Source organism: Pezoporus wallicus, unplaced genomic scaffold (genome assembly GCF_028554395.1).
Source record: "Pezoporus wallicus isolate ANWC-B61680 ecotype Strahan unplaced genomic scaffold, APGP_CSIRO_Pwel_v1 scaffold_7107, whole genome shotgun sequence".
NCBI classification, from domain to species: domain Eukaryota; kingdom Metazoa; phylum Chordata; class Aves; order Psittaciformes; family Psittacidae; genus Pezoporus; species Pezoporus wallicus.
The window spans coordinates 2,641,688-2,667,704 of NW_026642114.1; the positions used below are offsets into that span (position 1 = coordinate 2,641,688).

At 41.1% G+C, this 26,017-nt stretch overlaps 1 protein-coding gene across 9 annotated transcripts in view; it reads right to left on the bottom strand.

The window, feature by feature from the left end:
- The window catches only part of RASAL2 (RAS protein activator like 2), a 180,789-nt gene that overhangs the window by 88,060 nt on the left and 66,712 nt on the right, over nt 1–26,017 (bottom strand). For all 9 annotated transcript variants that reach the window (XM_057427027.1, XM_057427029.1, XM_057427028.1 and 6 more), the window contains one exon: nt 8,546–8,673. In XM_057427027.1, the coding sequence (XP_057283010.1) occupies nt 8,546–8,673 (128 nt within the window). The remainder of the gene's footprint in view (nt 1–8,545; nt 8,674–26,017) is intronic.

Sequence of the window (26,017 nt, forward strand, 5' to 3'; positions counted from 1 at the left end):
TCATCCTAGTGGGATCTCAGAAGGATTGAAGAAAGGCTTAGGGTCCTCACTGTTTCACAGTAATGAAGTTCTGTACACCAATTCTCTTTAAAAATACTGCATATATAAAGATCTTATTTCTTTTCTGAAATTTTGCCAGAACTGTCAGAAACTTTGCCAGAACTTGACAGGGGAGCAAACCCCCTCAACCTTACCTTTAAACACCTGCATGAACAGCTACATTTTGCTAGACAGGTGCTTATGCTAGAAGGAAAACAAATCAAACCAAAACAAACTACCTATCACTACAAGCTACGTGGCATTTAGACAACAGCCAAGAGCTTTAGAAAAGCCTAAGCGATACAGCCTCTTTGTCCAACAGTGTGTTTGGGAACAAGAAGTGAGCCTGTATTGGGTTTGACTGGCAAGGTTTTAGTAACAGGGCAGCAACAGGGGTGGTTTCTGCAAGAAGCTACCAGAAGCTTTCCCTCTGTCCAACAGAGCCAATGCCAGCTAGCTCCAAGACGGATCCACTACTGGCCAAGGCTGAGCCCAACAGTGACAGTAGGAACACCTCTGGGATAACATAGACAAGAAAGGGGAAAAATTCTTGTGCAGGAGCAACTGCAGTCAGAGAGCAGTGAGAATATGGGACAGAAACAGCTTTGCAGACACCAAGGTCAGTGCAGAAGGATGGGGAGATGGTCCAGGTGCTGGAGTTACGATTGTAAGTCATATTATGTTTCTTTCCCCTGTTCAGCTGAGGAGGGGGGAGTGACAGAATGGCTTTGATGGACACATGACATCCAGCTGAGGTCAGCCCACCACATATACTCCTAATGCAATCCCCCAAAATCTACAAAGAGATTTGGAGTATAAGGAACTACTGAATGAATTTATAAAGGAACACAATTTTCTAGGAACACAACTATTTTATGAATTTATACAGACACCTTTGTGTATCCTGATTTTGTTTACAAGATCAGTGCAGGTTAATTCAAGCACTAGTTACTCTGCATATAGAAAGGCAGACAGACAAAACCTTCAGAGAGCTACCTGCTCACCAAAGTTGCACTCCAGATTGTCCTGGCCTGCAGAAACAGACAACACTGCTTCCAGCAGGAGGAAGTCATCCTTCACTCTCCTCTTCTGAAGAACATACACATTGTTCTGCACACATTCATACACATTTGTTCAAATGATAAAATATGGCAAGGTGGTGAAAAGCTGGTCACCAAAGATGGAGACTGCATGGAAGCACATCTCCAGAACCAAGCTAAATAGGCTGATGGTAATCATTGTTTCCCCAGCCAAGCAGCTACCAGGGGTAGGCATCTGTGGCCAGTACTGCCTTATAGAGGATGTCTGGGCCGCAGCTTCTTGCTGGTCTGCCTGATAATCATGGTTATGACCACGGTTTTGCAGGTCTTTGCATGCTCAGATACTAAGTTTAGCTCAATACTGGTGAATTACTAGGCTTGCTGTTTCAGTCTGGGTAATTGTGCCACTGAGTTACTGCATTTCTTGTTGTAACACCACAGATAATCATATTCCTGATCTGTGCTTGCTACTGCACCATTATTTAGAGATAGACTGTTTATCCTGAAAGCTGTTGGTCTATTGTCTGTTACTGTATCTGGAACCTAAAACTTGGTGGGACCTCCCTGAGGGCTTATATTCAACAGCTGGAATAAACCCCAGGGATGAGGGAGAAATGCAGCATCCAGAGGCTGGAGGCAGGTACAATCCCTCAGTGCCCAAAACATCTCAGTGCCCTTTTGATAAGGACGTTGGCTTCGACACTACATCTGTGATACATGCAATGCAGCAATTTATTTTCATATAGCTACATAAAAGACAGCTTGCAGCTAAAGTAATAGAAACCCCTGCCATATTTCCTGTGCTGCTTATCCTTTCATATCTTCAATGATCTCTGGAAACCAAGTATTAATAGCAAACAAAAAGATATTATTCATTTGCACTGAAGGTTGTAAAAGATGTACAAGATACTGTAGTATTTTAGAAACAGGCTGCACTACAATGGCTCTCACAAACTAATTCTGGCATTTCCTGACTTTTAAGCACTTAGCATTCTCTTAAGGTCATTTTTTAATGCTATTTATTACTGTGCTATTTATTACTACACTATTTGTCTCCTTCAAACAGTGCTCATTTTTCAAAACAAGTTTCCCAAATCCCTAGTGTTTCTTCTGTTAAGGCTGCTTTCTTTGCTGGTAGATTTTTACAGAATCTCCTTTGCTGAACAATCTCTATGTGAGTGAAAGCACGCTAGGAAGTTAAGCAGAGACTAATTTTGGTAACTTATGCCACATTCATTCAATCAATTTCACATTTTACATTCTCAGTTTCCAATTGGAAGCTCCATTTAGTCTTATCGCCTTCTAAATGCCCTTCTGCTCCACTGTTTGTGCCTCTCCCGATTTTCTTCAGAGCATTTTTTGGTGCAAGGCTGCAAGCCGTATGTCCAGAACGGCCATTACCAGTCACGCTACACACCTGCCTTGGCACACCTTAAAAGCACTGAGTTACCATCCTCTGACCCTCATTTCTCAGTGAACCTGCTGCACTGCACCCAACTGCTAAGGCTCCTATACCAATACACCTCCTGCAGGGTAGATTTATCCATTATAATGTTTCTTAACTGAGAAATCAATATAGTCCTTTCTTTCAAGTGTATCTCTTTAGTATTCTTATCAGCTCTTGGACATGGGATGACAGAAACATTCTTTTAATACAAAGACACAAGAAACCCCCTTCTACCATCCTGATAACACCATATAAAAGAACAGCAACATCAGCCAAGAGGACACTATGGATGTAGCGACTTGCTGTAGTCGGAATGGTGACTGAAGCCATGCTGTCCTTTGCGTCCTTGGGAAAAGCAAACAGGCTGCAGCACACCGGAGTTGGTGTCAAAAACAAATCTCTTTTGCATACCAGAGATAGGATTTATCTTCAAAGAGGAACTGAGCCATTAACAGGAAGACTGTCTGAGAGCTCAGGTCCTAATTCTGGGTCACTTAGCCTTTTGTATTTAACATTTGCCCAGACTAGGAAAACATGGTTAGGCTGCACATGAAAAAAGGTTCACTGGTATGGCTACATTCAGCTGGTGTGGTACAGTCCACACCAGCCAAAAAAAAAAAAAAAAAAAAAAATTATTTTGCTAGTGTATTTATAATGGCTTGAGAAAAAAACCCTGATATGGCTTATTTCACTCAGTAATTCTATAAGCTGTGTAAGGAACAACATTTTAATGCTAAGTAGCTTGATCTGCATTAGAAAATATACAAACATCCCACAACTTCACTGATGAGATTAAAGTAGCAAAGTAGCTAAATAAGATACCCCCTTGTCAGACTGAAGTGTTGTGTTATTTTAAGTAACTTTCTTCCAAAACCTTAGTCTTAGTCTACATTGACAAAAAAGAACTAACTCCAGGACTGCAGGGGCAGTATTTATTGCTTGGCATTAGATAAGCCTGCTCTTAGAAACACAGTTTCATGAACATGCAGAATGATCTTGGTCAGCAGTTCTGCATCTCTTGAGGCTGGACATATTTTGAAACAGGTATATAAACTGCTCTGTGGTAGGTCAGATGGATTCACAGATTGGGTGGCAGTGAAATATCAGCAAGCGAACAACTAAATACCACGCAAACACCAAACCAGACATCTGCAATCTTCCCAAGCCTCCTCCAGCCCCTGCCATTACCACAAGCAGTTCAGCAAAGGATCGAAGAGAATTAGCAAGCCTTGCAGAGTCGCAAGTCTAGTGGCAAATCAGGCTTTCAGCTCTTTATTATTACTTTCTCCCATACAGCTTTGTTATCCTGCTCTTGGTCCTGCTAAGTCTTCACTAACCTGGGAATCATATGGCCTTGAGCTGATGTGCTGAAGCTGATGGTTCAGGGCTGGACTCTGAGCGATGTGAGTCTGGGACAAGAAGGTATGTGGGGACAGTCCAAATGCTGATAATTTTGGCAGTATATGACAATTTTGATCACAGCTTCTTTATAGATTTTTCAAGATTGGAAAAGACTGATTTAAGGCAAAAAAGCTTGAAAACTTGCAATCTTTTCTGAACTGTCAGGAAGTTTGGAATCATGTCAACTGAACATTTAAATAGTTCATTTTAATTTTTACCTTCTTCCAGAAAGTTATAAGCTGGCTAAAATTCTGACATAGAGCTCCACTTTAAAAGTGTCAACAACAGACATTTCTTTGGCCTTTTTGGAAAGTAATTAAATTCATCCGGGAATTGAAGTGAATATTTTCTTTCAACTGGGTTTGGATTTCACAAACTCCAAGTACAGTTAAAACACATTTGCTGTAAGATACCATTGTGACATGTCTTTTGAGACTGGCAGTGGGCATTTCTGAGGAACCTTCCCTGGGGCTCCATGCATCAATGTTTGGTTTTGCTATTTTCTCTTGGGATCACTGCTGTTGCTCCACTACTGGTATCAGTCTAAGGAGATGGAAGAGTAGGAAAATACATCAGAGATGTCCTGGTGCTGGCCTCTGTCACCAGCACCAATAAGTAGTAGAACTTGTCACAGTGAATGTAGATCTTTACTATCCTTTGCCCTTGATTAAAAACACCTCTAAATGCAAAAATAAAGATGAGATTTTGGGCACAGGCAGGAAAAAGGAAGAGTCCTACACAGTGAGAAGTGGTGCTCATTTTCAACTAAGCACAAAATTAAAAGATTCTGTAGGACAGCAGCCAAGTTACAGACAAAGACTAACTAAAAAGCAGCCCCAAACCAGATGCAGCCATTTGTCACATCCCTCATGAAAGTGCTGCGCAATGAATTATCTATCTGAAACCGCTCTTCATAAACACTAACTCATTCCCTTTCCCTGCTTAAATGGCACTGATTTTTGCAGACAGTTTTGCTGTGCTCTCATAGCTCTTACCCTATGGAACAGGTTGCACAAACAATGAAAATATCTAGGCCTTCCTGACAGTGGGAAACTTCTTCATAGAAAAAATACCTGATTTGTAAGTGAATCAATCTAGACCTGTTCTCCTAGGCTTAGAAGATGCTGCTAGATATTACCACACCATGATATGTTGTAGTAATTGCATATCTCCTGTCACTCACAACTCTATTTGCTATGTCATCTTTCATGTACCTACAGGGATTCACTTTCTTTCTACTTACTCTTTGAGCATCAATCTCTTCCCTTCAATAATAATCTTCATTCTTCAGTCTCATCTATTTTCATTTTATAAGGTTGATAAGGTGTCAAGTAATTAATATTTTTCTATACTGCACAAGGTGATACAATCAGACTATTTCTGTCTAAGTACTTACAGATATTTTTGGATCAAGCTGTACCTCAAAATTTCACTGATTTCCAACCTATACTTGTGCTTTCACTGCACAAAATCTCTCTTGCGCGTACTCTATTAAAACTGCCTTGACAATAAATCCATAGTGGTGGCACGTTATAAGAAAAGAGCTTTCTTATTATTCTATTTCTCAGTCTTAAAAATCTGTAAATTCATAATGCTGTATTTTAACAGCATTAACTGAAATAAACCATACTTAGCAATATACCTGAAACAATCTTTCATTTACCTGTTTGCATTTTGTGTATTTTTCCCTACTTTTTGGCTTTGACATACATGCCTGCATAATGATTTTACAAAGTATTATAGACATCAAACATTTCTGTTCCCTTTAAATTTCACACAGAACTAAGCTCTTTGGAGCTTTATTCCATTAAGTAACAAAGCAGATGGACAGAGAATAAAATGAGATGCTTATTTAGAGTTTTCAAATTACAACAGCCTTGTGATGATGCAAGCGCCCCTTTCAGCTGCAAGGACACTCTGCTGTTAACATCTCTTCCTTCTTCCTCCACACCCACCCTATACTGATGGGTATCATTCTGTCCCTCACATTGTTTTCAAGATCTTCTTCTGCAGTCCAAAGAAATTCTGACCTACCTCCTCTATCAGCATTTTTCATGTTCAGAGCAGGAACCTCTCCACCTTCACCTCCTGTTGCCTATCACCTCACTTCAGGTTAACAGAAAACCTCCTCCAGCATCACCTTTCCAATAATTTTACTCTAAACACAATCTTTAATTTTCTTTGTTGAGTAACCTCCCTCTTCCTCATTCACCTGGTCTTTTGCTTAGGCTCCCTTACCTTTGGTCCCACCCATGGGCTTTTTTGATGCCTCTCCTACATACTTTTCAACCATTATGCTCTTCCCAAGCATCTCTTCCCATCGCTGCCTTAGGCCTTTGTTCACTTTTACTTTTAGATCACATTTCATAAAGTTTCTTTCAACACTGAATGACTTGCCAAGGAAAATTCAACTGAGTTGCCTCCCCTTCCCTTTCTCATCAAAGCTACAGGGGATATTTCAGAAAAATTAGAAGGTACAAACCCAGAGTATCAGCTCTGTGTCTCTCTCTTTACTAGCAGTTCTACTCCTATATGCTTTATGTTTCTGAAAGGGATTGTATGTACACTGCCAGGTGTACAGACTTAGAAACTAGATTAAAACAACATTTCATTTTCCTACAGAGTACTCACGACTCTGCCAGCAGTTCCCTTTTTCCTTTCACTCAACAGTAGTCACAAATTATTTCAGAATCAGAATGGCAAATTTGACTCCAGCTACAAGCTTCTGAAACAAATTCCATTATCAGCATGTGGAGTCACACCTTCACCAAAGGCATGTCTGCTTGGCCCATCTGCATGCAGCCTTTCCAAAAACAAGTTATTTACCATTGTGATAGTGTGGGCAGGCTCCTTTGAGAGCACGTTGCAAAGGCTTACTCTGCAGCTCCATTTTGGGGGGTTACTGCTACACTTAAAACCCAGACTCTCTATAACCTGATACTGAATTTCTCCAGCTTCTGACAAAAAATCAGCCTGTATTTAAAAATAGTATATAATGACTCAATACACCAGCAATACATCAGACTTCCCATATTTATTTCTCAGGATCTAAGCAAAAGACTCATCTTACTCCCAGCAAAATGCTTTCAATTGTATGTGGTAGGAGAAATTAAGAAGCCAGAAGTGCATGATTACCACCTCCAGATAATTACTTGTGATATAAGCCAGTGTTGTTTTCAATTACACTTCCTTAATGAGATGCACTCTTTCAGCCCAGCTGTGCTGGTACAGTACAGTTTCAGGAATAATTCTCACATGTCCTTAAGTTTCTTCAATATATACTTTAATTCCTTAGGTGACAGTCCTGTCAGACTGGAAAAAGAATTACATAGTAAACAAACATCATGATTTGGGAATTCCATTTTCCACGCGTGTGATCACCTTTCCTACACATTAGCATTGATGATGTTCCCTTCTAGTAACTCAAGTCCTTCTCTAAACCATTTCTTCCTACTCTCCCTAAGCAAGGAAATATTTCAGACCTTGTAAATAAACCTGATCACAGCTGAAGATGAATAATATTTACACCAGAAATAGGCCCCATACTCTCAGCCTGTACACAGCCATACACAGAAGCTTCAAAAGAATCAATAAAACCCCACAAAAATCCAGGTCATCTCCAAATGTAGGAAACCATGGTACTACTCAAATTTATGGGCATTTATACACCATAAAAATCTATTTCAGTAATTTGAAGACATTCATATTTTATAGCTCCTCCTGATATATTTATTTCAAAACAGGGTAAATCTACACCAGGATCATTAACAAAAAAAAACAAACTCAGAAGCATTATCAAATGCTTCTAAAGCTCATATATTCATGACGCTCTGTAGACATCAAATACCACAAGAAAAAACATATAGCATAGTCTAGAAGGAAATTACGAACATTTGCTTTCAATTAACTAAAACATGCCTATTCTATAATGATATTTACATTACCTTCATGGCAAGGCACAATGCTAAGTACTACATGCTGTACACACACTCTCCCTCCCTCCCTGAGAATAATTTTATAATTAAGGTAAAGACAGTTGCAATAGCTTTAAATGTCCATGCCAAGAGGCACCCAATCTTTCTTGCTGCATTTAGCAAGAGAGAGGGCAAACCTCTGTCTCAATTTACCTTGTAACTGCAGTAAGGATGACTGTATAGTGTAAAGGTTGCACACACCTTCTCTGCCCAGTATTCCCAATACAGACACACACCCTTTCCCTCCAACATTACTGCATTTCTGCCTACCTTTATGTCTGCACTGATGTGAGGAGGTAGGTTTACAGAGCTGTGGTGGCTTTAACTACCATTAAAAGCAGCAATAACATAGAAAGATGTAGTGGCAGACTTAAAACTCAGCCTGTAAAACACCAGGAAGGAGTTTTGGATGCACACAGTTTGTTGTCACCTCTTCCATACAACTGGCTTCTGTGGCAGCTGGATTACAACTGTAAGCACCATGACATCCTTATGGAGACTAGGTTAGCTCACCTTTTTACCCCTTTCACACACTTCCATAGACTTATAAACAAAATAAAGAGCAGACTAAAAAAGCTGCGGTCTCCTTTTACCAATAAAGGCCACAAAGAAAATCCTGAGTGGCCAACGAGAGCTTCTCTCACCTCTTTCTCCCTGTTGAGCAGCACCAGCTGGCTGTCTGTCAGGATGCAGTATTTCCTCTCCCATGTTGTCGTTTCAGTGTAGGGGGACTGGCCGCAGGATAGTCTGTGTGTAGGTGGTCCTTTTACATCTGTGAACAGAAAACCGCAGTGACAGAATCATTAGCATGTATCATTAGCCACCTTCTTTGCTTTTGCTTTTCTGCAGCTAGATGCAAACCAAACCTGCAACCTGTACTTTGCACTGCCTGTTTCAGCACACTGAAAGACAAAATGCTAATCCTGGGAGGCACCCATGTGGAGTGCTATGCAAGATACACTATGAATACTTATTTAGCTATAGCATGACTTACAAAAATGGCAATACCTGAGATGAATATAAATGTCAAAGACTGAAACATAATTAAAAGAAAAGATCAAGAGCTCTCACAAAACCATAGTATTTCCTCCACAACCTTCTCAAAACCATGGTTAGAGGGGGCAGGGCTAAGGATAGAGAGACACATAGGAAGGAAGATGGGGATCAAGGAAGGCAGGCTTGAAGGAGGGAGAAAAAAATTCAAAGGGATAGGCATTTAATCGAGAAGGGCTTACTAGTATCTTCTGGTAGGGAAGCTATTTGATTAAATTGTGACAGATAGGAGTCTTCCAGCATTTTCAATTAGCCACAGCTGTTGTAGTGACAAAAATTCAGTCTCCCCTCTGTCCTCCTAAAAAAATCCAAACCAAACCAACTTCTTTGGCTCCCAGTGCTGATCTTCTAAAATTTTTAATGAATTTCCCGTATGTCTCTCAGGCTTGAACTACATATTACATGTGCCTCTTACTACTAAGAAGCTTTCTGCAAAACTGGGAAAGGAAAGCACACAAACAAGTGCAGCAGTCAGATGGACTTCACTGCCAAGCAGCCAAGCCCAAAAGCAAAGAAAGCTGTGGAGCCGCAAGGTACACTGTCAGTGCTACAGGAAGACTGGGTACAAAGAAGGCTGTCCTAGGAATTCAAGTATGCAGTCAACTTATAAAAATCTCTTTACAGGAGGCAGAAATGTGATATGAATGATCGAAAAAGGATGTATGCAACAGAGCTATGGATAGCGCCACTTACATAAATGTAGAACAATTCAAGTTGTCTCTTTCTCAAGTTTTGAGATTAAAGTCTGGTTGCTTTGTAACATTGTTTCATTTTTATCTTGCACTCTGATTTCATAAAACTACTTGCATTACTCTAAAAATCAGCCATTTTCAATGTACACACTGTAGATTCCCGAGACTACCTGTAAGAGGTCTAAAACAGACACTGCAAGTCAAGGGACTTGCTGTACAGGAGTCCAAGACCACCTTCAACTATTTCAGGAGCCCCTTAGGCAAAATGAGCGTTCAAAGTGTTTTGTGATGTTAGCTTCCTCCTAGTAGACGTAGTAACCCCCTGCTTGCACAGAGCTGAGCACAGATGCTTCCTGCAGCTTCTACCCAGCTTCACCACTAGAGGCCAGCGAATCCTCAAACACCCAGCTCCTCCTCAGCCGCAAAGAGCATAAATCCAAACACAAGCATTAAACGCGGAGTAATGAACCCCTCCAACAGGCATCACCCCTTGCAGACCCTGTGAATGCCAACGTCCCCTAATTATTAAAAAGCTGCAACATGTTCATGCTCTTTTGCTGAATATAATAACAACTTTGCCTCTGCATTGAAAGAAATCACCTTTAAAGTCTGAGAATTAAGTTGAAAGACAGCTTTCAGCAAGTATCCAGTTCAACCTCATGTTGCATTAGGATTTTTGTGATCATTCAGAAGAATGCTTGAAACAGGCTATCTGATATCTTCAAGCAAGAAAAAAAGAGGAGGACTGCATGGCTTCTACTGCTCTGAATAATAGAGAAATGCACCTTTGCTCCCTTAATTTCAGGTGACTTAATAAGGGAGAAAGCTGAAATTCAGAATCAGGCTCCACACTGTTACCTCTCCTACTGAAGCTTGGTTTCCAGTAGTAACAAGTAACATTGTGTGTCTCAGAATTGCCCCAACCTCTATTTAGGAATAAGCATAATTAAGAGAAACCACCACAGTCTCTGTGGAGTGTGTTTGTGCAAACTCCTAGAGCACAACAGACTCTCTCACGAGTTATATTTTTGTCCATCCTATAGACATTAACCTTCCAGGTAGATTTTTGGCACAAGTTCAACTCACATTTATCATGGTGTCAGACCAAAAACCTAACCAGATGAAAAATAAAGCCACTGGTGCTCTTGCTTAGACCTTGGTTTCCCCAAACAGCAGCACATGAATCCTAGTCACGCCTCAGCAACATAAACCTATGAGCAATGGGGCTGACAGAGGGAAGATAAGCAAGAATGATGAAGCCACAGGCTCCTAGCATGAGTGTGCAACACAAATGTGAAGACCAGAGCTCTGGGGGTAGTCTCTTGGGTAATGAAAGCATATGATCAATCACCAAGGGGAAAAAAAGATGAAGGCATGCTCCATCCTGCTCATGTGGGTGGGCTAGCAGTGAGACACTGCCTCCAGCTGCTATGCTAAGTGATAACCAAGTAAACATTGTTTTGAACTGCTGGTAGACTTTCTCCTCGCAAAAGAAAACCCTTCTGGACCATTAGCTCCAGCACAGAATCTACAATCACGACTCACCCAGCTCAAGAAGACTTTTGCATTATAATTTCTACTAACTACCAGCCTTGGCAGAATACCATCCTGATCTATGGGCTGCACAAAGGAATTAAAGAACAGAATGACTTCTTCCACTGCAATAACAACTCCAGGACTTAACTGAGTCATCAGGCACTGCGGGCCAGCCATGTCTCTGTTGCCAAGTGGGTTTGCTACAGCAGAACAGCTTTCCACAGCCTGCTGGCAGAGTTACCTGTCATCTCTGCCTGGAGCTGTCAATCACCACTAGAGAACACCACAGCATTAATATTTTGTGTTTGCATTGGTATCCTTTTGATCAGGACACAATCCCACCACCCCTGCAGGCTGACCAAACACTCTCTTTAACAAAGGAGAGCAGTTGCAAGTTGGTTTTCTGATATATCAGATCGCATAACTTCAGTCCTTTCCCTGAGGCTGATGGAGCAAGCCCATGGTGCAAACTAGACGTATGCTGAGTACGCATTACAAGAACACTCACCGCTACAAAAACCACAGCACAGCTTTGGTGTATTTGTCCCACCTATTTATATTATTTCTCATCTAGCCCTCCTGCGTGGTTGACCTCTTTGGAGCCTCTCACAACAGCTGTAACTTCAAAACTTACTCTGAAGTATGTTACCAGTTTAGGCTGAAGACTCTTCAGGACTTTACACAGTATCACATATACACTCGGTCACTTTACAAGCCCTGTTCTGCTTTCCAGTACTCTTCATCTTCAGTTTTCATTTTACATTCTTGGCTCCAACTTTTCACGTGAATGTAATAAAACCCAGCAACATCTTCCACTAATGCCCAATAAAACTAATTTACTGCCAATGTTTGATTTGCTATGGAAGTGAGTTGCAAAAAGTCCATGTGTAACTAAGATCGCTTACACTACTGGGAAAGATAGAAAGCTGGGGCTGTCTTTTCTAATTTTGGGGCTGTTATCTATCAGCTTACACAGGAAGGCTTGTTCTTTGGAGGGTAGCTCATTGATGAATGCAATTTCAGGCAGGAGCTGGAGGAGAGATCAGGCAGATGCATCTGAAAGCTCTGAGTTTGCAGATGCTACGTGTGGGATGGGATCATGCAGCCACACACCTAAATATGCAAGTTCTGGTGACAGAAAGATTTCTTTCTCTGGTCTGATGCAATCCTTTCCGTTCTGCATCATTACAATGAGGCATTCAAGCAAGCAGATCAGTTAGTCTACACACAGGATTAAAGGTCATGCCTTATGTGCCTTCAAATGCTAATATCGGTTAAGTAACAGCTTGGAAAGAATCCCCTTCTCAGCACATCCTCCCCTGCTGAACTGAGAAGAGCATCACTGCCTGCCTGCCACATTTGACATAGCTGAAGACTGGAAACGGCGTTGTTTTTCCTCAGGGTTCTGAAATGCCATTAGGCATATTATAAATATCCATAAAGCTCCCTTTCTCTCAGCCAAACTTGTGCCTTATTATTCTTTAAGTGCAGAGCTTATTTTAAAAAAGGGGGGGGGGGGGAAAGGACCATTTCTGTCATAACTACATAACTACCACAACCGAAGTGTTGATGGATGTAAGGTGAGGGAAGAAGGAGAAAAGCAGACAGTGCCAAGTTGGTCCCACAGAAAGGGTAAGGCATTTTATGAAAACTGATGGCAGTTTAGCAGTATTTAGGGAGTAGCACTAGTGCTATCAGATGGGAACATTTCTGTATCTTTCATTGCAAGTATGCAACGACTCTTTTTTGAAAATTCCAAATGCATTCGGAAGTGGAGAATACTTTCTAAAAAGGAAGCAATGAGGAGGATCAGAAAATTATTTCCAAGAGATGATGGGCATTCCAATGTCCTTTAGTCCCCAACAGCTCTTCTACAACCCAAAGAGCACTCCTCTTCAGAGCTAGTGAAAAGGACAGAATTCGCAGAAATCAGGCAACAAAACTACATTAAAGGTAAATTCATACCTTCAGTCCTTTTGCCAAAAAGTGTACTCTACCCACCATCAAAAAACCACAGAAATAAACCTTCACCCCAGTGATGACAAGAACACCGCTGGCATATTTCAGAACTCCTTTTTTTTTTGAACCATGTTCTTCCCGTGACAAAATCAAGGACTTACTGAAGCACTTGCCAAATTTTCATCAACTTTATTAGGGTCTGTATTCAGTTCCCAGGATTTCCAAAAAGAAGCTGCCAAGCAGCTGAGTAACTAATGTAGAGGCCAAGTTTGTAGGCAGGGAAGATTTTTTTCCTCTGAAGAGAGATTAGTAGGAGCCCTAACACCTTTTGACAACAGGTCTGGTCTGCTTGCCCAGTGTCAATGTTTCCATGGTGTTTTATGTACTTAACCATAGAGACAGAGCTCAGAGAACTTTAGATAAGTGCTGTCATCTGAGAGCTTTTCAGTACCTCGACCTATGAAGCTGTGCACAAGTATGCAGTCCAGTTCGAACAATCATCAGTTTGAACCTTTATCAAGCAATTGAACAGAAACTGAAACAAGCCTTACTATTGGCATGAAGCTTCAAAGACAAATAGTAATTAAAAGCCCTTCACTAAACTCATGATTCAAGGAAAAGATGAGCAGAAATGGTATACCTTTCTAGTAAGAAATACAACATCTTAACACATTTCATTCCCTTAAACCTGCATCTTGCAATATAGCAGGGTTTCCACAAAAGAAGTAACAAATGTGAGTGAAAATAAACAGCACTAGCACAGTTACACGAAATACAGCTGTGTGTATATGCAACTATTTCAGACAGCTGTATGACACTCAGATAAAGATCTGCAAGATCTGGACTTAAAAGAGAAGACAGTTCAAGTGCTGCTGCCCTGAGAGCAGATACAGGTGGCAGAGCAACCCTGGCTCAACTGAAAGAGGGCCTATCTCCCAACATTTACACAGAGCAGATAACAACAGAGGTTAGTTACTGAGGGTCTGCAAGGAAAAGCACAATCAAGACAACTTCCACTTTCCTTCATGCTGATATACATAGCTTTTGTTTACATTTCTTATGTCTCAAACCAACTCCCAGCCATATGCAAGTTCCAGATCCAAGCAGGACTGCAGACAGACGCTATCAGAAACAACTGATCAAAGAAAACCTACCACAATGAACAAATTCACTTGGAAGAAGGAGGGAACACTCATCTGCCAAGTTTATATGGAGAAGTACCACAATCTCCCAACAAAGAACATACAACACTCATGACATTGTATAATATAAGGAAAATTCAGCACATACCATTTATGTGGTAATGCAGAGACTCTCATGCTACAGAGAAAACATGATGTACTTAGGGTTGCTTAATTCTTATTTAAATCACAACATACTAAGAGATATGACCAGTACACATTACAGAAATAAAATCATTAATCCTACTATTTTATTTCTGTAGGTGTTCTAGGAAGCTTCTTGTAGCTACTGTGACATACAGCACTGCTGACTTGCCCCTCTAAATCACTGCGTGGCACGGCTCCATTCTATAGGAGGTACCTACGTTTTCGTGGTCAGCAACAGATCTCTGTGGTGGAGTAGCTGCTATTTTAAGTGTAGAAAGCATGAGCAGATCCTTTGGGATGACAGGCATGCTATTTATGTAGGATGTTATTACAGAAGTATTTGTGAATTCTTTCTGTTATATTTAATAGCTGCACTCAAACTCATTACACATGCAACAACTAGCCCTCAATTCAGCTGAATCCAGTTACTCTCCTCTAGCAGCTGTGTGCAGTGATAATCAAATGCTTGTATGGAAACCTAATATTGTGGGTCTGAGGTAAAGAAAGCTTAGTCAAACCCATCACATTTCAGAGATCTCAAAAACTCTTATGGCAACTGTTTGCAGCTAGAACTCTACCTGGAAAATCCATTCTGCACAAAGCCATAAAAAGATTTAAGTAGGCAAAAATGGTACTTTAGAAGCTGGCAGAAGCCGTGACCAGTGCCATGAGTTTCTCAGATTCCAGTGCATTTGGCACTGCAACACAAATTCTTCACAAGACCTTTAATTTTAATTCTTCACAAGACCTTTCCACTACTCTTTATTGAATGGCAGTGATCAGACATAGTCTAAAAAATGGTTTTCCATTACCCTAGTGGAGAATCTTATATGCCACAGACAGATTCACATAAAACTGTTCAGTTGGGCGCAGTTTTCATTCTCTGTACCCTCACAGAAATATCACTATGGCAATTTTTCTGCTTATCATGTGTGCTTCCACTTCCCTACCATCAGTATGCCAAGTGTGGGTGAATGAATCCCTTAAAATTCAGAGATGAGAAGTCTGAAGGTATCTGCTGATCACTGCTTATGGGTAAGGTTTTGAGATTTTTCCCCCTCCTGTGAATGAGGACTGTGTCTCTTCTGAAAACAGTAAAAGGCACAGTTTTTTTCCACCAGCTGCTGAAAAGCTTTGATCAGATCTGTGATAGGGTGGGAAAAGGGTTGCCTTCCTGCTCTGAATTTGTCACATGCAGCAGTCTCACCTCCACACAAGATTAACCTTTATAGCTCAAAGAGCAAGCATCAGTATTTTGCTTACTACCAGAGCCACCAGCCAGACTCTTGAGCTTCCTACAGTTTTTGTGCATAAAAGAAGAGTAAGGAACAATTTTTATCTGGGAAGGGCTGAGCCATCAGATGAATGAATATCTAATTCTTTAAAACCCTCAGGAGACAAAATACAGAATGCTACTGTTCTACAAGCTTGGCATCTCCCAGAAGGATGAGCTCTTGTTGCCTCTCCTCTCCGTCGCTGACATCATTCCCACCCCTTCATTCCTTCCCTAGGAGAGATTTGACTTGTTTGCACAAGAGACAGCCATCAGCGAGCAAGGTACAGCAGGCTCACTCCCCCAGCTGAGCTCCCAGACAGCTCTGCCAATTTAACTTGGTCCTGAGTCAGTACATCTGCCTTATTACTTGCAACGCTGCCACTTTGCCTATCAAAAGCTTGGTAGTTTTCACACCAACGCTGAGACTACAGAAGAAATCAGCCAAAACTTCCCTTTTCATTTCCCCATAACACATGTAATTCAAAAATCATACCTTTCCCAAGACCTGTACTAACACATTTACTACCCTCAGACCCTAACATTTGCTAACATAGCTCAGTGCTCCCCAGTACCCAAGTGCTCTGCAGAAGCTAAAGAGCACAAATTCAGTTAGGCCATAACCATGCAAGCAGTTTCACCAAGATTTTCTTTTCAAAAGGGAAAATCATGGAGCAGTTCCAAAAAAAGAAACCACAAGTCTTAAAGTCTTACGAGTAGTTTAGCGAGCAGATGCTGAGTGTGCCAACAGTCTCAAGCTTTCTTGCAAAGTCCTAAAAAATGATAGCTAAGGAGCTAACAGCATAAGCAAAAATTAGACATAAAGCTAAAATTGGCCTGGCAGGGTAATTCTGACTGGAAACCAGAAAGTTGCACTAGCTCACTGTCACCATGCAGCTTCTTTGAGCAAAAGGTGTGGGAGCTCTTAATAGCAGTTTAAAACTGCCAATTAGCTTGAATGCTGAGCTCCTCTAAGCTTCTTATGTGGTGCATAACTGATTGCTAAACTTACAAAGGGTAATTGATCCTCACTTTCCTCAGCTGCTTCTCCCCGGTCTCATAGTCTGCACCCAACCAGGTTCTGTGAGAGACAGCGTGAAAGATGTGTCTATCGGGAGACATCAGCACCTTCTTGAATGGATCGATGCCAGGAACCTCAAATCATGCAATCATCTGCACACTTGGTAGCTCAACAAGTGGAACCAGAAAACACAACCCAACCAAGGTGGGGACAGTACAAAACGTGCAGGTGTGCTTCATGCTCATCCCAGCCTCCCGCGTGTCTGCAAACAAGCAGGTCATTGTGCAGCCTTGTAAATCTCATGACATCACCAGAACAAAAGCTGCTATCTGTGTAAAAAAACAAATTGGTTCCCAGGATACCTAAGATTTCAAATAGCCCGCAGTTGCTCAAAGCCGTCGTTGTGATCTTTCCTACAATACTAAGCAGGTTTTCCTTTCTTCTTATTCAGTTCTCCTTCCCTGCTCAGGACCACTCATCTTTGCTCCTGAATATTAAGTACATTTTTCTCTCACAGTTAAATTCCCTCTTGGCCTACAAAACACTCTGGAATCTCAAAACAAAAATGGTTATTACAAACCTGTAGAGAGGATTATAAAAGATTACATGCCCCTATTAAAAAGCTGCCAACTTCTGAGAAGATTCTCAAGTGATACTTCTCCCCAGAGCAAGGACTGATTTTGGTTTGAGGTTTAGGAACTGGAAAATGGAGAATAGCAAAAAAGTTAATTATTCATGGGAGAAAAAAATCTGCAGGTTTTTTCTCTTAATTTATGCATGGTCCTTTTCTTACCCAGCTCTATATCCTTCCCTCTGTCTTTTTCTCTGTAGTGCTTGCCTCACCAGCCCCTAATCTCTATTGTACAACCTCTTCAGCACCAAACATCCAGACTGGGCTGCTCCCTCATAATGCTTCATTTTTTGCAGCAGTGCAGGAAGAAGATGAGAGGAAAAGCATACTGAACTTAAAAAGGACATTGGCCCAAGGCAGCTGTGAAAAAAAACCAACCAACAGACCAACAAACCTAAACAAAAGCAAATGCTGCTCAGTTCCTGCATTTTTTGAGTGCACAAAAAAGCGTACGGTAGACTTGCAGTCAAAGGTAAAGACAACTGTACCACAAGCAGTGCCTGGAGCTTGACAAAAACACCATTACCAAAGGTTCACAGACAGCTTTACTCAGCACCCTTGGCAACAAGGCATTGACCACCAAATACTCATCTGTCACAGACTGGTCTGAAGAGCGCAAGATCCTTTTGATTTCTTTTGCCAGCTAGGGAGTTATGAGAGGAGTAAAGGTAAACGTAGAAAAGCATTTCTGCTGAGAGAAGAATGAGCCACAAGTGTGACAAGTTCAAGAATAACAACTGAAACAAGCACACACTACCTTTCAGGCTTCCATGTGCAGTTTGAATTACACCATGCAGCCTGTTTGTTTTAGAAGCCTTCAACTTTAGCTTTCCTTCAAGAAAACAGGTACATTCATTGTCACTGATGCGAACAATCTCAGCCCATAAATTCAATTTCTCCTGGCAATGGCAGGACTGCTGAATTCCCCTTTCCTTAAACCTGCCTCTACAGAAACGCAGCCTCTGTGGTCTCAAAAAATAGCCCTCCCCATGTGTGGTGATTTTCATGTCAAGAGAGAGGAATAAAGGAAAAAATGAAAAAGTTAAATAAACCAAAACAAAATCAAACCAACAAACCCACAACATCACAGAACTCTCACATGATGCTCTCCCATACCTTAGACTTTTCAAGAGCTCAGTTACCCTCCCACCACTGCACAGCCTGTTACTGCTGTACTCTTTTAGCTATTTTCAGCCTGAATGTTTCTTGAAGCCTGAGTGTATACATGAGTGATTAGATGCTACTTTTAGGCTTGGATTTTTTTTTGCCTCAACAGACTTCTGGGAATAGAGAATATAGTAGTTGGGACCACCGCTGATGTCTCACACAATTTTATTTCCCTTCTTGAAGGGAGAGTTCACAGGACATTAAAATCTACTATAACGATGTGCATTTTTTTTGCATATTATCCAGGTCATTCAGGTATACAGGCTAAACTTAACTTTCTTATTTTAACCACTTAAAACAAATGACTTAGTAAAGGACCACCTCAAGGGATTCAAATATAATGTAAAAGAAGCCCTTCAGTACTCCCCATGCTATTTAAAAAGACTCACTCTGCTTCCTTCTGGCATCTTCAGAATGTTTTCAGAAGAACCTGGAACCAGCTATTATACACCAATTTGTTGATTTGACCTACTTAGAAACAAAACCCCGTACAAAAGCAGTAAAATGCTCCTCATTCCATTTTTCTCTCCGACATCTGAAAAGTCTTCATGCATCTCAGTAATGCAATGTTAATATAAAAAAGACTGGACCTTTTCCATCCTTTAAAGATGGTTCAGACACAGAACTTTAGAGGAAGGAGACTGCAATCGGGATTCTGAACTATATTTAGATTTATGCAGACATGTCTTATTGCAAATAGCCTAAGTCCCACATTTAATCTAGTGCATCAAGGCAACGACCTGTTATACCTCTTTTATCAGCTCTACCCTTTAACCTTTAGTTAAAAGTTATATGAGGTTAGTTCCCCTTTGTAATTTAATCCAACTATTGTACTTGTTTTTAGGGAGGGGAAAACTGGCTTTGGGAGAAAAATCCACTTTAATTAAAGAGGTCACCACTAACTTGGTCAAGGCAGGACACTAAGTTGCTGGCTCAGATCAAGGCTGAGGAGGAGCACCCTGACTCATAGCCCTTTGTTCTCCTTATTACCACATAATGTTAATATTTGCAAATCAAAGCATAATTTTGTTTCAAAATTTCAGAATATAACAGGTGATTTCTTTCTTCCTGTCTACTTTATATGACGTTGAGGGAAACTAACTGTGAAAGAGGCAACATGGGAAGAAATAACAGTGCCAGGACAGAGAAATTGCAAGGTAACACGGTGTCACGGGAAATACACTGTTGCAGGCCAGCTCAGTTGGACATCTTAGCCATGCTGAGATCAAGGCTCCCAAGGTACCACCAAAACAGGTGAAACAGGTTTACTGTGCTTTTGGCAACCCCAAAGAAGCATGATTAATGCATCCTTTGATGATGGACTAGCTAATTAAAGGATCTGTAGCGAGGGTGCAGTATTTCAGGTATTCTTCAACCGGGTTTCCCCTCTACTTAATGTTTCCTTCTCTCTGCAGTAGGATAGGCTATGAAGAATAAAGGCAACCCCACATCCTCACCCAAAACACCCTCCACCCTAGAGCCCATGCCTAGTTAATTTTAACTCCTTACTCCTGCTACATTCCCTAAAACCTGCAAAGTACAAATCTTGAGAGGACCTAACCCTTCATTATTTACTCTACTGCTTTTCAGCTGATTTACCTGATGCTTAGTGGTAATGTCACAAATCCCCTAAGCACAAGCATGCACTTGTCCCAGATGTTTTCCCCACCATACGTTTTGCAAACTGACATCATGAAGCTCCCACAGCAAATCCAAACCCCTTTTTGTCAGAAGGGTAAAGCCACAGGGGGTCTTCTCCAAAATCCTCGGAGAACAAATGAAGCCAGGAAGGATAAATAACCAGAGAAAATGTCTTTCCTACAGCAATGATAAACAGATATTTATAGGTCACAACCTTGCAGAAACAGGCCTGATAACATCTAATTAGCAGTCTCGCTGTGCAACTGTATTTTGTAACAGTAAATCCAACCAGACTGTGAGGAAAGGGAAAGTGGAATCTTTATATAACTATTTTCATTCAGTTTGAAGGGATTTGCTTTATGTTACTGTTCTGTTTTGTGGAATTCCCCTCAGTAGGAATAATCCACTCACACAACTGATTTTATGAGTTATTACTGAAATTCATTTCACTCCTATGGAGAAACAATGTACAAAGGCAGCAAAGATTTTTATTAATTAATTAATTTTTAATTTAAAATACTAAGAGTTCTGTTTTCTGCCAGAAGATGGGTGGAGAAGGTAAGGAAAGTTCATGTACCCAAGGGACTATTAACTAGAACCAACTTGGACAATACATTTGAGAAGCATTTCCTTCCAGCTACTGTAGATAGCTGTCCTTAACATGCCTTTACTTAAGCAGCCAATTTTCCACCACTGAGTACAATGAGATTTCAAAACACACACGAAATCAGAATATAAACAGAAACAAACATCCACTTAGTGATATAACAAAAGAAAATACAGGGCAAAAACTTGAGCTTCTCTATTTTCTGTGTGTTAAAAACACACAGAAAGTGTGTTTTATAAGTGCTAGTATTATCACAAAATATCCTGCTTAGCTGTCATCACAACGGTGTTCTTGAACAAAAATTATTTCTGGGGGTTGAGGGATAAATTTCAACCAATATTATCACACAGGGAACTGCGTTTCAGATAGAACAAGCAGCAGCAGATAAAGCATGAATATGCTGCAGCAGCAGAGACGGCAGGAGGGACTGGTGAATCAGGCAGAGCTAGTCCAAGCTAGCAGTACACAGCAAGAACATTTAAAATACTTACAAAGATCTTATCGCAGACAGAAGAAATAGCAAACATATGAGGGGCAGCACCAAGGAGTGAAAGATGAAGGAACAACTCCCGTTTTTCAAGACTTCTAATTTGTTAAAGACACAGTGGTGCTTCCACGTGGTTAGAGCTGGAGGGTACCCTACCCCCCAGCCCCTGACGGATGTCAAACTTATTTTTGCAGATCTCTGGCGACAAAAACCATGCATGGCATCTTGTTCATTTCCTCCTTATTACTCAGTTTGCCAAAAAACTTTAAGCTGTGCTTTCCTTGCCACATCTACAGACCAGTACTATTTGTTCTGTTCTCAGTGACTAATAGTGATCATGGAAACAACAATACAAGGACTGAAAATGATATCTTGGCACCAGATTTGCTAGCCCTGAAGCAAGGAGACACAATGATGAAATGGGAAGGAGGAGGGGGAAACAATCTATTTTTTCTTTCCCAAACTCTCATGTGATTAAAATCCATTAAAATGCAAACAGGCTTGAATTTTATTTTATCCATCAGTGACCACACTTCACTGTCCCTGGGCTATGACTCTCTCTTTATGAATTCTCTGCACATAACAGGAGTCAAGCTCTAGGTTTAGAAGCAATCAATCTAGTAAACCTTGCTAAATACGTATGTGTGTGTACATTTTATAATGATCTCCATTTCTCACATTGATTTACATTGATCATTGAAAAGTACATTCAGCTTCATGTTTGCTCATCTCTGAATAAACAAAGTGAAGGCTGTTGGGTATCCAAAGACAAGTGAGACATTACAAATGTAGACAATACCTATCATCACCCTGAAAGCCTTTTTCTTTGAAATTATATAGCCATGCAGAAGTTATTCTGCATGGAGGTTGCTGTATGTGTTTTCAATTCAGCCTGGGCCTGCTGGGGCAGGGAGGGCATCTGATGAGGCTCTGTGCTGTCACTTTTTTCCTCTCATATACTTGACAATTCAGAAATGTATGAATCAGTCAGGATTCCCCCCCCCCCTGCACACTATAGTTTCCATTTCTCTGACAGATCTCCTTAGGTTCGTATGTCTAAACTCATATATAGCACACCTACCTGGAGATAAGTAAAACAAGTATATCTACATCTATTTGAACATGTGATTCCCCATTAAACACAACCATGTAAATCAGTCAGTGCACCAGCTGGGTTCATGATGAACAGGAATATTTCTTTCATCTGCAGACTCTGTCCCCTTTTGCTTCAGCAGGAAAAAAACCACCCACCCACACAAAAACCCACCACACTCCCAAAAACTGTTTAAACCTTTTCAGGGATGTACTAGTCTGGTGTTAGAAATTATAGTTTCCACAGTAACAGTAGGAAGGTGTCAGAAGCCTGGGCACATATGCTGCACAGCAGAGCTAGGCTGTTGCAGAGCTAGCGTCCATCAAATTCAAGATGCTACATAGGCACACAATAAATTGGTTTGGTTGCTAGGCAAACACAAATTTCTCAATTAGTACTTTTGAGCCATTCATGTCTTTTGTTAAAGTAATTCATACCTCCTGCTTTATGCATGAAATTCCCTCCAGACAAACCCAACGGCATTTTACATTTATATTTAAGGGCCTTCACTTCTGTTTATAGGCACGTAGCATCCACAGAAAGCTCAGAAGAAACTCCACAATGAGGAAGGAAAAAGGTATTGCCTGGAAAAAAATCTTTCCCTTTTGCAGCTATTAGAGTTTATTTAAGCTGGTGCTACTGGTCTGTCATTACAATGTGCTCTTCAGGCAGGTTTTGTGGCAACCTGCATCGAGCTCTCTGATGCTGCAGACAAGACAGCTAAAAGCTACCTTGTTAGCGCAGCTAAAATAGTGGCTGCAGCAATCCCATATCTGCATGTGGAAAGGGATAAAAAAAAAAATAAATTAGAAAGTCATTAGCAGTGTTGTTATCTAGTTGATTCTGTGATTCTATGGATAGACTTAAGGGCTAGCCCAGCCTGGAAGCTGCCTGGGGCAGTGCCCAAGCAGTGATGCCTTGGCAGCAGGGCAATGCTGCCCATCTCAGTTACCTCCCAGCTGCCCAACCTTGACTTGTGCTCACTGGCACCTAAGCAGCATGTAGGAGGGCACCAGCCTGATTTTGAACATGTACAAGATGAACATGAGCAGGCAGTGCATTCTTGCAGCCCAGAAAGCCAACCGTATCCTGGGTTGCATCAAAAGGAGCATGACCAGCAGGTCAAAGGAGGTGATCCTGCCCCTTTACTCTGCTCTTGTGAGACCTCACTTGGAGTATTGTGTGCAGTTCTGGTGTCCTCAACATAAAAAGGACATGGAACTGTTGGAACAAGTCCAGAGAAGGATCACAAGGATGAGCAGGGGACTGGAGCACCTCCCATATGAAGACAGGCTGAGAAAGTTGGGGCTGTTCAGCCTGGAGAAGAGAAGGCTGCGGGGAGACTGCATAGCAGCCTTCCAGTATCTGAAGGGGGCCTATAAGGATGCTGGGGAGGGACTCTTCATTAGAGACTGTAGTGACAGGACAAGGGGTAACGGGTTAAAACTTAGGGGAATTTTAGATTGGATTTAAGGAGGAAATTCTTTCCTGTTAGGGTGGTGAGGCACTGGAATGGGTTGCCCAGGGAGGTTGTGAATGCTCCATCCCTGGCAGTGTTCAAGACCAGGCTGGACGAGGCCTTGGGTGATATGAGTTAGTGTGAGATGTCCCTGCCCATGGCAGGGGGGTTCGAACTTCATGATCTTAAGGTCCTTTCCAACCCTAACTATTCTATGATTCTATGATTCTAAGATTTGTCTCTGCAGGATCACAGTAGAGAAAATTTTGCACAGTCTTTTACTGACATATGTTGGTTTGATCTTGCCTTATTATTAATTATGTACACTGCTAGCCCACCAACTTTTCTTAAGTACCAGCCTGACTAGCTCAGCCATTTCCTTGAGATTATGGATTAACAGTAAAATATATATAAAACTCTTAATGCCTAACCCCACAAATTCACAAGGGCCTCACCTCCCACCCTGCCAGAGTATTCAACAATTTCCTAGGCCCCCATGCTTTCTACAAGTCTTCAGGATTCAAAGGCTTTTACTGACACAGGTCACCTCTAACACTGAGACATTGTAAATAAGAGCCAGCTCTTCACATGACAGTTAAACAAGCAAGTGGGGGTGGAAGTCAGTCAGAACTCATGAAAACCAACATCAAGACAAATGATTTGGCTCTGTCACAGCAGACTGAGTTCTCTTCTTCTCCTGTCCCTTTTCAAAATTTTTGGTAAGAGTAAGTCTCAGTATCCCTTTGCACTACTATCTCAGTAAAGACTGTCATTTCAAGACTCGGTGGTTTGAACCATACTTGTTTTATCAAGCTACAGAAGGGATGACATGAAACCTACTGCCAACCACACTGCAGCCAGAAGCTTGCCCTTGCTAAGCACTACACACTCAGCAACCCCAGCCCGGAAACACTAGCACCTTATTACAGTAAACATGCAAGGCCTCATTGCTTAATAAAGCTCACAGAGGAACTGGTTACTAAGTCTATTTACACAGAACACAGCCAATATACTTGATCAGTAATGTCAAAAGAAAGTGTTGGTTTGGCAGGTTTTTTTTGTGGTAATTCATTAATACCACTTGCCAAAGCACCTGTGTCACTAAATAACTGAGGAAAATTGCTCTTATGTGTGACCACATTAAAGAGCCTTTTTTCTATGAAAATGCATTGTAAATTCACAGATGTGAGTAGAAGAAGATCTACAGATCACATTTTAGGATGAGTGAGATGCAGCTAGAAATCTGACCATACCATCATCGCAGAAGCATGCAATAATCTCAGAAGACTTTAAGGTTTTGTTTGGGAGCTGTCAGAGTATGGGATGCTGGAAAGCACTTCAGTTCCTATAAAACATGCAAAAGCTAAAGTCAGACATAAAATGAATAAACTGGTCTACTTACAACTTACCACTGGACTCGGCAGTGTACTTTCATGCATCCTGCATTTTAGAAAAAGGGATGTGTCTGTGGCGAGGGGAGAGGGAGGGTGAGGAGAACTGGAGAGCTTTGCAACAGAAACACATCTCAAGAGCTAGATTCCAAGCCTCTTATAAAGACAAGGAACTATTAAACCAAGAAATAACTAATCCCCATAGACAGCATGAATAGCAATGTGTGGTGACAGCTGACAGAAATACATGCATTTGAGCTGGAAAGGTGCGTTTGCTCACTACCTGTTCTCACATTCATCTGGCTCCTCTGCACCAGTTTTCAGACAAATGGTTTTTGAGAAGGATGCTCCTGTACCAAACGCACACATTAAAATGACCAGCATATTCCCCACAAGGAATAAAGACAGAGAATGCCTGCTCTCTAAAATATGAGCTTTTTTGAGAAACCAGCTATTTCAGTAAGTTTTTTCACCTTCTCCGTACAAAACATTTTTTAACTTCACTTGAACAAGCAGTCCTGTAACTTGTAAAAATCTCTCTCGCCCACAGAAGACCAGATGTCTAACTTCAGCTTTCCTCATAGTAAGAACAAAACCACCCAGGGACAGTTGGTTTCAATGCTAACATGTCAAGAGTTTCATGCATTAGCCTGTTGTTTACATAAACAACTTCCTTTAAACAAATGATATTTTACAGGATTATGATGTATTTACTTCAGAAGAGTCTAAAGAGCCTCTTGAATAACTACCACAGAGAAAGTATCACCACAGAAAGCAT